General features: G+C 31.8%; 1 protein-coding gene across 1 annotated transcript; it reads right to left on the bottom strand.

Annotated features, from left to right (window-relative positions):
• Window positions 1–4655: 4655 nt before the first annotated feature.
• On the bottom strand, window positions 4656–12671 carry LOC106472853 (magnesium-dependent phosphatase 1-like; the record flags this gene model as incomplete). The annotated part of the gene is made up of 4 exons (XM_013933520.2): window positions 4656–5163; window positions 7885–7970; window positions 11627–11734; window positions 12550–12671. Coding segments are annotated over 4 exons (402 nt in total), but the record flags the coding sequence as incomplete, so codon positions are not given.
• Window positions 12672–12944: the final 273 nt, after the last annotated feature.

The following is a 12944-nucleotide window of genomic DNA, read 5'->3' as shown; positions in this document are numbered from 1 at the left end:
CGCGCCGTGAGTATTGAACTGCAGTCACACGGTATTGTTGAAATTAACGTTCGTTCGTTACAGTGTTGTTTTATATCTACACACACATTACATTACCTTCCCGCGTCACGTTTTCCCCATCTTATATATACCCGCCTACCCCATCTAGCAAATACTAGAGCATTCATGAAAAACAAGATTGTTCTAGAAAATAGAGGGCGCCACACCAGTCACGTGACCTCGATGACGCAACACTATATTGTTACGACAGCGGTGGTCACGTGACCCTAGTAACACGTCATATTCTCGAACGTTCACGTCCCTTCCTGAATTCTAGAGAGGTTACTAGATATGCGATATTCTGTATATATAAGACCGGTAAGAAGTGACAGCAACAATGGAATGTAATGTAAATGAACTGTAGACAGAGATTGACGATTGAGTCGAGCACGTGAGTTATAGCGTTTGTAATAGCGTGACTGTGGAAATTAAGTGTATTGTAAAGTTGTATTTAGAAAGAATAAACTAGTTTTATTTAAGAAAGGACTTGTATCGCTAAAGTTTCTTCGGAAAATTAACTAACAACCAGAGACGTAACAATATTATATTTATAGGTTATAAGTAAAAGTTGACCACTAGGCTATATGTTTTATTTTTAAAACCGAATATAATGTGAACATATAATTATGTGTAGAGGAGAGTATTTAGTTATAGTTTAGATGAAACTTTTCAGATTTTGTTGCGAATAGAGTTAAATATTATTGTATAAATGCATAGAGATCAAATGTTTTTAAACAGTTTCATTTTGTAAACGCTAGTTGCACGTTTTTGGCTTACTCATGACAAAAACTGTGGGTGCTACTGCTAGGTTTCTTTGTCTGACTGAATGAAGTGAATAAATTTTTGCGATAGTAGATACCATTACAAAAGTAGTGAACTAATTAGCTGTTTATGACTTCTTTGTGTTTTGATTATTAGTGTTATTAGACTTAGAAAGTAAATTTTGAGGCAAATATTTTGCATCCTATTACTTGGGCATTTTGGCAATAAATAAAGTTAGATAAAATACTACCTTTACATCCCATATGTTTCGATAAAACGTTTAGAAAAAGCGACCTTTACATTCCAGATATATATAAAATATTTTTATTTTATATTTTAATCAACGTTTTGTCTTTGCACAACAAATTTTGAAAGACAAAATAAAATCTCCAGATATTTCTTGTTTTCCTTTACTACTACTACTAGCCCTGATGAAGCTGCATTAGCCAAACGTTGGCTGAAGAAACTTTATTATCTTTTTGTAACATTGTTGCCAAACTTTTGATGCAATGTTTGTATTCATATATATGCTATCTAGTTTTGAAATTGAAATTTTTGTGTATTGTGATATTAGCATTCAGTTCCCTGAAGCACACGAATTACCATACATTTATTGTTATCTGTTCTACGTATTTGCATCTGTTAACATCATGATGACATTTAAAGCATAAAATATAACTTATAAGCAAAACATATATATATATCAACTGTTTCTATCCTTTTTGGATTAATTCCTGTGTTTTTACAATCAAACCCCTTCAAAGTTACTAAAGTTTTGTATTGATATAGATGTAGGATTTTGTGCTTCTGTTCTGGCTAAGTCAGAAAATTTGTTTTGTTACTAGATATGTTACTGTTAGTACTGTTTTTTATCCTGTAAATAACATTCTTTGATCTAAAAACGTTTTTGTTAGACTGTGCTGAATAGATTGAATCAGAATTACACACTCATGTAAATTTTAATAAATTCAGTTAGACAGTACAACAAAACATATAAGCAAGTAGGCTTCAGTGAAGAAGCCAAAAAGTCAACTTTAACAAAAAGACAACTTTAACTTGGAAACTATACCTCCATAATCGAATTACAAATGATCCTGCCCTGAATAAGTTGAACCTCACAAAAAAAAGCATATTTTTTACTTTCATTGTTTCTTCTTAGCATTTGTCCCAATTACTTGGGGTCAGCTTTTCTGGTCCTTGCCCTCCATTCTTTCCTAGTCTAAGCTGCATTCACAGTACATTTTCTCATGTCCTCTCTTACTATTCCATCCACCTTTTCTTTGGTCCTTTTCCCTTTCCAAATGACCAAACCATCTAAGGCGAGTTTCATCAGCTCCATAATACACATTACCTTTTTACTTTCATTATGAATTGATATTTTGTTTTACTCAAGTCACTATGTGATGAGTGCTGCCATCTATAGAGATGTATATTCACTCATAATGAGTATTCTTCTCGATGTCACAAGAACATGTAGGGTCAAAAAATCTTAATGTGAAACAATAAAAACCCTCACAAGGATTTTATCATTTTATATTAAGTATTCTTCTCAATATTTTGATGGGTTTTTGAGTGTGAGTGACCTCTGTTCTTAAGTTTTGTCACACATTGAATCGTTAGTTCATCAAGTGCTGTATAGTTTTTTATTGTAGTTCTTACAAATCTTCTCATTGGTTCATAAAATGCTGTAGTTTTTTATTGTAGATCTATCAGATCTCACTGGTTCATAATATGCTGTATAGTTTTTATTGTAGATATAACAGATCCTCTCATTGGTTCATAAAATGCTGTATAGTTTTTATTTTAGTTCTTACAAAACTTCTCATTAGTTCATAAAATGCTGTATTGGGGTATGGGAAGGCAAAAAAAAGTTCCTATGTTCTGGAAGTTGATCAATGAATTTTGTAATTGCAAACGGAATAAGATTATAAGGAAAATGATAAAATATAGGAAACACACCTTTGAACTAATGTGGTAAACTATCCCAAGGTAATACATCAATTAACTAATCTATAACCAGATTCTTTAGATGTAACGAGTGCCAAATCAATTCACAAAAACTTATGTCAACTTAAAAAATCAAAGGGAGAAACTAGCTTTCTAGAAAAGATTCAGAAGGTTGAAGATTTCCACATTCAATGAGTTAGTAAATAAAAATCTATACTGTATTTTTTTCTACAAATGAGGCATAACTGGCCAAATCATTTAAACACTGAAACCTTGCAGATTAAATACACATCTTGTGTCAGTACAGAACACATTATTCTGGTAGCTACACTAGAAGTTTTGTAACAACTAAAATAAAAACTATACAGCATTTTATGAACCAATGAGGAGTTTGTGAGAACTACAATAAAAAAACTATACAGCATTTTATGGACCAATGAGGAGTTTGTGAGAACTACAATAAAAAAACTATACAGCATTTTATGGACCAATGAGAAGATCTACAATAAAAACTATACAGCATTTTATGGACCAATGAGAAGATCTACAATAAAAATTATACAGCATTTTATGAACCAATGAGAAGAACTACAATAAAAATTATACAGCATTTTATGAACCAATGAGAAGATTTACAATAAAAATTATACAGCATTTTATGAATGTTGTATGTTTATTTTTCTTACACTTTAAGTTTCACCTTCTTCTCCATCATAATTTCAAGAGTTTCACTTAAAAACTCTTATCCCCCCCCCACTCCATTCTGTTCTTTTTTTCAATCATATGTCCACAAATTTTTTGCCAAGTAGTTCTTTGAGCTTTTGCATAGGTGGTTTGGTTTCCTGGGGTACTAAGTATGGACAAGTCCAACATAGACTGAATAATTTCTGTGTCTCAAAAGAATACCACCATACCTCGTCATAATATACTCAATTAATTATAATGTCTACTCATTATACTGTAGCCACGAAGTATTTGTGGGTGAAATAAATTTTCAAACAAGTATTAGATACGTAAATCCACAAAAACAGCAGTGCGTGCCCAGGAACTTATGAAGATTTTTGTGAGAGATTATTTGAGTCTGAACAAACCCAGAATAAATATCCATGTTAGTCCGTACGTTTATTATCGTGAGAGTAAAGATTGTTTTTCTCTAACGTTTTTTTAAAAACGTTCATTTGTAAATGAAATATTGGCAAGTACATTGTATTGTTTTATGTATTGGTAGTTGTTTCTGACAATATTCAAGTTTGGTTTTAACATTTGTGTACCTTACAGACTTTTTAATATTAACAAGTGAAGTATACTTCGACTTCATTCTGTGCTTGTAATGTGAAACATTTTTAGTATTTCTGCTGTTTATTCAGAGATGCCAAACATTATTGATGAAAATTATAAAAGCTAACCTTAAAGAATTGAAATCTGAGTAGAAATATAGGAATCATTTAATTTTTGCTGTCTCTTTCCTACTGAGATAATTTAATGCTGGATGGTAGTGTGTTCAGACTTAAAGTTTTGCCACACCCATTCTTGGTAAGGGTTCCATATAAGTTCATCATTTGTAATTTTAGTGCTTGTTTTTATTTCTTATTTTTACCTTTATTTTACTTTATAGGTATTGTGTAAGTAGTAATCTTACTCATGATTTTTTGTGTATTTCTTTTCAATTTCTTTGTTGTGAAAATGGTGTCCCAATATGGAGCTCTACTTTCCTCCATGTGTTTTTTATATGCATTCTTGACTTTTCTATCCAATTTCTTTGTTGTGAGGGTGATGTCCTAATACAGAGCTCTTTCCCCATATTTTTTGATATTCATTCTTGACATGATGGCTTTTGTTTTGACATATTTCCAAAAAAACTAATATATCTGTCCTAACTTCTAAATGGGATAACTATCAATACGATTAATAAAATTGACCAATATTTTATTTCATCCCCACAATAAGTTTACTGGATCATGTTATACCAAACCTGCAACATATATAATAATAATAAATGAAAAGGAATTTAGAGGTATGGTCATAATGTGATGTTAAAACTTGGAATTATTCCATCAAAACTGGAATGGAATTTTATTTAGATGTTGAAAGAAATCCATAAATAATAATTATAAAATTTAATTAAATAAATTATATATATAACCTTTTTGTTAAACATACAGTGCCTTCTTTAATCGCTAAGAATAACTCCACAAGAAAATGTAAAATATGTACTAATCAAAAAGAATGAATTGTCAAAACCTGAGAGACAATAATAACATCTTGTTTATGCTGAAAGTTAAAACAAAAAACCCACATGTGAGGTCAGAACCTTTAAAAAATATGTATATTAAGAATGTTCTCTTTCAAACTGTTGAAAGCCTTCTTCTAAGGCTTTCTTGGTCAAGCCTTTGGATACAAAGATGCTGGTCACTCCTGAAATTAAGAAGAAGAACTGGAGTCACAAAGATGAAGCTAATCAACTGGATAACAATAACATTCAAAATAATAAATCAGTCAAATATTAGTTTTGGACTAATCAGTTGGCCAACCATTACATTCAAAATACTCACTCAAACATCACATTCAAATGAATTAATTGAACAGCTATTACATTTAGAATAATCAGTCAAACATAGAGGTTCAGTCTAATCTTACAGTAAATGCCTAATCCAGAATAAATAAGCACTCAATGTTAAGTCTCTTGCGAAATGCAGCACCATAAATGATGGGATTTCACAAGCTGCTACAGTACCTTTCTGTGGGCATTTATGGGACCAAAGTGAAGAATTAATTGCCTTCTTTGTTGCTAACATTGACAACAGAATAAAGAAGAGGATGGTGGAAAACAAGTAAATGATGCCATCAAGTGAAACTGAACTTGGAAGATTTTGTGACAGCCAATTTCTAGACATTCTTCGTAATTTCCTGACACCGGTTGACCCAAATTATTGGAAACAAAATGAAGAATTTCAATGTGCCAAACAGCTTGCTGAAAACCTCAAGGTAGTAAATGAATCAGGTGACGTAGAATTTAAGCTCATACAAGATTTCAACTGCTCCATCACCAAAAATGAAGAGCAAAAGCAATACCTGCTGTAAGTTGTCACAGAGCACCGGAAAACATTTCCAGATGCTAAAAAAATGCTACTAGTCGGAGAAAGTTCAATGAAAGGTTTCTAAAACTAAATTCTATATTCAATTAAAAAAATAAGAACTTGTTTAATATTTCTCATGATCTGGTATTTGTATTTACCTTAATATTTAGTGTGAATAAAGATTCAGTGTATTTCAGGATGATTTTATTTATTTGTTTACCATGACCTTTTATACTTACATATAGATATAAATAATAGCATCGAGCAACCAATGAAGGTGAAATCTTACATACAATGTTGTATTGTAGATTGTAAAAAGGTTATGGAGTATCGTGAAGGAAATTCAAACTTTTGATTTTGAGGACCACCCTAATACATTTATATACTAGTGACAGTACCTGGCTTTGCTCAGGTTATTAGGTTGATATATTCTAGATGACTATGTTATAGATAACTATAGACGCCACTATACGTCACGTTACCTAACCTGTATAAAAGCCAGTGTGGGTCATGTCACACTTGATTTTGAACTTAAATTGTTTCTGAATTAAAGTATTTTCTGATATATCACCAATGGTTTTAATAAAAAACAAACCCCTTTAATGAATGGAGACTAAATTAAGAAATCAACAAATATTTTTCCAGTTTGTAGTGTATATATATCATTCTATACTTTTTATACATAGACTAACAACAAAATTAGGTTATACTTATATTGCTAAGCAATATGACATAAAAGCCATTGCTAGAACACATTGTTACCAGAACATACTGGCTTTTCTATATATTACAAGGTGTTATATCAGGAATCACTTCTTTTCTATGTTGTTTTTCACTAGCTTGCCTGATAAAAAGATGCACACACACTTGGATAAGTAATAATACCCAGGTACAAAATTGCAAGTTTCTAGGTTCTTTCCTCTTGGAGTTATGGTGGTCACATTTCTTTTCTATGTGGTTTTTGCTTGCTTATCTCACAGAAAGATGCACGCACACATGCACGTGGATAAGTAATAATACCCAGGTGCACACCCTCAGGGTCCACTTAGTATGTGTGCAAAATTGCAGGTTTCAAGGTTCTCTCGTCTTGGAGTTATGGTGGTACATTTCTTTTCTATGTGGTTTTTGCTTGCTTACCTCACAAAAATATGCACACACACATGCACGTGAATAAGTAATAATGCCCAGGTGCACACCCTCAGGGTCCACTTAGTATATGTGCAAAATTGCAGGTTTCGAGGTTCTTTCCTCTTGGAGTTATGGTGGTCACACACACACAAACCCATAGACATGTCCTTTTATTACTATAGATATACAAATAATGGTAGGCCTCACTTGGAATATTGGTCTCCTTATTTTAAGAAAGGATGTTGACTTAGTGAAACTAGTTCAGAGAAAGACTACTAAGATGACTGTGAGAATGAAGTGGTTAGTTTATAGGGATAGCTTAAGATCTCATATCTTAAAAGGGGCATCAATGATTTCCAGAAAAATAAAGGGTGGGTTTAAATTTTTACTTCTTTGAAGAGTAGGTAGGTGTGCAAGGACTAGAGTGGTACAATTAACTGGATTATCTATGAGCATCAATTATGTCAAGCAGTATATTGTAAAATAATGGAAATTGATTAATGTAATGAAAATAAGCATCTAATTAAAATTAGTGTTTCTTATAATGAGTGTTTTCAATTATTCTAACCATCCAAGGTATTGAAAAATTGACATTATGATTTCTCCTTATTATTTTCAATTATTTCAAGGTTGTTCAGCTTAATCAATTAGTGTTATGAAAATAATCAACTAATTGAAATTATTATTTTTGATTATTCCAACTATCCAAGTCTCATGTGAGAATAATTAATTAATGAGTCTGACAATTAATTGATTAGCAAGTTTCACTAATAGCCCAGATCTAGAAACAACAGCTTTGTAGGATCATGTGATCCCTCGTGATCTGAATGTTATTTTGTTGCATTAACAAAAATGAAAATGAGCTGAATCTTCTTGGATTTCTAATAATTTAATCATGTGATGAATATAGAGAGGGTACAAAAATACTTACCCAATTTACTTATTTCATATATATTTCTGTGCTCATCGTCAAAGAAAAGCATCTGTGAATATGGAATCCCACTTTTTTCTTGAAACCTGACAATAATGGAAACACAAGTTATTCAGCCTAAACACTATCTAGATTGTTATACTTGTATACGAATATAAGCTTTTAAACACTTTATATACTATTACACACAAATTTATGTATTGTTATTAAACATTATAAAACAACATAAACATTACTTTCATCTTAATCCTACTGGCAAAATTTAAAGCAACTACAGAATTTAGTGAGTTTTACAATTATTGTTATTCAAAACTTCTTGTGTTAATTCATTACTTCATTGACAGAGGACTTCATAAACTAGCTCTACACTGCTTTATGTGATGAAAGTATCAGAATCCTGATCAACACTAAATATGTCGTCTCTCAAGTAAACTGTTTTTTTAATTATTAAACATGAATTTGTCCTTAATGCACTACTTCTCATGTACACACATTAAAGTCTTTATATTTACATTTCCAATCATGTAACCCTTAACAGCATCTAGGCAAAATATTTCACTGGAAAATTTAAGACCAATTTTATTGACTATTTCTGTTTTAAGCTGATTGCATAACTTTCATTAATAAGGGAAAAAAAGTTCATGATTGCTGCATATATTTACCATCAGTAATGTTATCTACCTTTGAACCACATTGTAATGATAAGTAATCCTTTGGTAAAGATTTGTTTTAACTTAAACAAAAGAAGACTTTCTTACTACGCTGTAATATATATACATAAATTTATAAAATTTGGTAATTTATGCTGCAAAATTATCTTCAAAATATCTTATATTACTTTCTCTTGAGTTTAATTATAATGATTAATTTGACGGTATTTAAAAATGATTATGGTAAAAATGTTAATCATTAGCTTGAGATTCAAAATTATAGTTTGGGCAGATATGTTTTATTCCTCAACATCCTTTTTGTTATTGTCTATTTTAAATTCACTAGTATTATTTTAGAAAATACTCTAACTGAACTAGCTCTGAATGGCATTTATAATTAAGTCACTGTTGCCTGGATATAATTATTTCAAGGATAACCTACCTAAGATTTCTAAGTTATATTAAATTGTAATTTTTGCTGAATTATTTTAATAACATATTTGAAACTTTCAGGTAAGATTTTGTTTTCTGATGTTTTATTTCACTCTTAGTAACTTTTTCAAGTACTACTTGAACTCATTTTATTACCTGGTTTAGAAGCTACTGACAATCTAAAACACACCACAGTATTAGTACTAAGGTTCTTATGGTTCAGCAGTGTAGATTTCAAGTACTACTTGATCTCATTTTATTACCTGGTTTAGAAGCTACTGACAATCTAAAACACACCACAGTATTAGTACTGTTACAACAGTGGGGTCACATGACGAGTATTCTAGAAGATTCGCTAGTGTGTTACAACAGCAGGGTCACGTGACGAATATTCTAGAAGATTCGCTAGTGTGTTGCGACAGCGTTGCGTCAAATGACGCTGTTAACACGTGTTGAGAGTCTTAGAAGTTTCTAGAACAGGCAGTATTATAGTATATAAGTGCGCTAGACAGTGAGAGAGACAGACGGAGTCGAAGCAATAGTGGAGACAAAGACAGAGACGTAGCGGAGAGGAAGCAGGCAGAGAGAAAGAAAGACAGCGGTTACTGTCGGCGGGAACTGAGGATAGCAGACACAGAGATCGGAACTATAGTTGGCGGGGACGGACAATTAAGTCTAAGCGCGATAGAAAGTGAGTGAATTGTTGTGAACTATAGTGTGTGTAACTGTGAAAATTAAGTTGTATTGAGGAAGAATAAACAAGTTTTATAAAGAAAGGACTTGTATCTTGTAAGAATTAACAAGCAAACATACAGAGACGTAACAGTACTAAGGTTCTTATGGTTCAGTAAAACTATTGCATATTGATATTCAAGCTAAATTTGTGTTGTACCAAAAACTGCATTATAAAAACATAATTTCATGCCTCAGAAAATGTAAATATGGAGCTTTATTTTCATGTACGTTACTTCATATGTTTTTCTTCCCAACTCTACTGTTTTTCAATAAAATGTCACATCTATCAACTGGTATTATAAAACCAAAGTTGTTATGGACAATGCAGATCATTAGCTGCTAGCTCAGGTTTAGCTAAAGTGTGTGACTAACACAACATAAGGGTGAAGAACGAGTGCTTTGGTCTACTGTAGATTATTCTTGCTTGAAAAACTTCAGTGATTCATCAGACTACTGCCTTAAGAATAGCTGGTGGCCTGTCACCATGATTATTTGTCTTGGACTAAGGGAATAGCACAGATTCTACACTGAATCATTATATTTGGTTTGTTTGTTTAGTTTTGAATTTCACGCAAAGAGCTATCTGCACTAGCCGTCCATAATTAAGCAGTGAAAGACTAGAGGAAAACTAGACATCACCACCCACTGCCAACTCTTGAGCTAATCTTTTACCAACAAATAGTGGGATTGACCATCACATAATAATGCTCCCACAGCTGAAAAGGGAGCATGTTTGGTGGGATGGGGATTGGGACCCATGATCTGCAGATTGCAAGTTGAGAGTCCTATCCACTTGGCCATTCCAGGCCGAATCATTATATTAAAAGCTTGATAATTACATGAAAACAATATGACCATGACACAAGCATTAAACACGATTTTATTTACACAAATGTGTTGTAAAAAATTCATTATTTTTCCTTTTTACAAGAAAGTTAAAGGAAAACAATATGAAAAATTTGAAAACAGCAGCCATGCTTATATTTCAACACATATAGCAGAAGAAAACCTCAGCTAGTTCTGTAAAAATAAATAAGAGAAACAATGGTCATTAAGATAATACTACCAGTGAAAAATGTATTAATGTTGGTAGTCACATGGTTACAAACTTATTAGCTATCAATTTTGTGTTTTCTTCTGAATGAAGGCAATGTTTCTCAACAGTAGTAAGTTTATTACCATAAACAACATTTCTGGTTATTAAAAACGAATTATATATGTTTCATCTATTTAACTTTGATGATGAGGAACTCACTTTGAGACTAATAATGGCTGGAGACGGCTTGAATGGGTAATGAAGAAAACTTTAATATAAGTTTAACATAACAGCAAATGTACAACGTTTCGACAAGGTTTTGTCATCATCAGGTACAAGTTATGTTAAACTTATATTAAAGTTTTTCTTCATTACCCATTCAAGCCGTCTCCAGCCATCTATTTAACTTGCTCTTTATTTCATTTAAATTTCATAGCTCTAAATTTCATGTTATGTTATTTTATTTAAAAATGTCACCTCAACCCTGCAAAATGTTAGTATGATCCCTTCACAAACATTCTGAATTTGGTATTGTACAAAGCTACACAATGGACTGTCTGTACTCTGCCCACCATGGGTCTCTAAACCCAAGTGTTAGTGTCATAAGCTTGCAAACTTATCACTGAGCCACTACTACTTATTGAATGAGTAAATAAGAAAATTACGTTGTCATTACACCATATATCAACATATAAGATTCTTAAATACTTCTGTTTAGTATTAGCTGACACAAAATGTGGTACTGGACTTTAAGTATTTTATTTAATACTTTACTTACAAACTACACTTATACAATATCTTGAATGTAATTTTCAAGTGTTGCCTTGACAAGAGTAGAATATATGGCAGTGTGGTTGTATAAGGTATTCACAAAAAACACCAGTCTTACCTTTCAAAGTGTGTTAATTTGGATCCTGGGTATATCTCTTGGTATGAAAAATATTTCTCCCAGTCTAACATTTTTAGCAGCTGTCGGGCATATGGTGGGCATGCAGTTCTGTAGAAGAGCATTATGTTTTTATAAATGCAATTAATGAAAATACTTATAAGTCAGTTATGTTTTGTATTAAATAACTATAGACTGTATAGAACATTAAGATTTAAAACTTAACAAAATGGTAATACCAAAAAAACATCTTTAATATGGACGTTTCAGAATTTCCTTAAATTCCGTCATCAGCATTAACATCTTAAAAAATTAGTTCATAATATTTGAACTACAAAAACAACATTAAGCAAGTTTTTGTATTCAATTGGACGCTTAAAAAGAACAGATTTAAATGGTAACAATATAATGGAATGTATGATAAAACATGCGGCATACGTATTAATGACAATAGGGAGGAGTTGATGTTATTATTTAGTGATCGTTGAAAATGGAGAGGCTTTCTTTAATAAAGAACTAGTAATCTGTGGTTCTGGAGTTGAGAAGTTTAAAGTTTTCTTGAAGTATGGGTTGTTTGTTATTCCCACTGTACACTTGGATACAAGATTCGAGTGGATTACTTAGCTTATATCAGCTTCTGGCTGAAATTCCCATTTATTTTATTCATTAAAAAACAAAATATAATTGATGGCTCACTTTATATTGTATCACAATATATCTCCTTCCAAAGCTTTGTCTGTTGAGACGTAGGGAGAAGTAATTTCTCCCTAAATTTCCAGTACAGTATAGTCCCTGCTTTATCCACATTGAATACCCACATTTTCCAAAAAATTTTCATCTACAATGTGTGGAATCAGTTTTAAATGCAGGGAAACATCTAAATATGGGTAATAGATGACAATCACAAACTGTAACTGTTCACTTACCGTGATGCAACTCCCATGGGAATCCCTTCATTGGTTAGTCTTTCTAAGATTTTTGGAACATCTGGGTAGAACTTAATCTTATGACCAGAGCGATCAAACACTTTTCCATCACTAGAATCAAAAGATTATTGTAAGTGCATATATATACACAGAATGTTATTACTTAAACCTACATGTTGAACATATAAAGTAGATAATATATTGTTACGCCTATGTTCGTTAGTTAATTTTCTGTAAAAATTCTTTCCAAAGAAACCTTAGCAATACAAGTCCTTTCTTAAATAAAACTGGTTTATTCTTTCTGAATACAACTTTGCAAAACACTTAATTTCCACGGTGACGCTATAAGTTAAACAAACGCTACAATTCACAATGAATGACTCACGCGCTTGACC

This window comes from Limulus polyphemus, unplaced genomic scaffold (assembly GCF_000517525.1).
Source record: "Limulus polyphemus unplaced genomic scaffold, Limulus_polyphemus-2.1.2 Scaffold5668, whole genome shotgun sequence".
Classification (NCBI taxonomy): domain Eukaryota; kingdom Metazoa; phylum Arthropoda; class Merostomata; order Xiphosura; family Limulidae; genus Limulus; species Limulus polyphemus.
The sequence above is the reverse complement of the archived record's forward strand: the minus strand, read 5'-3'. Positions and strand labels throughout refer to the sequence as shown.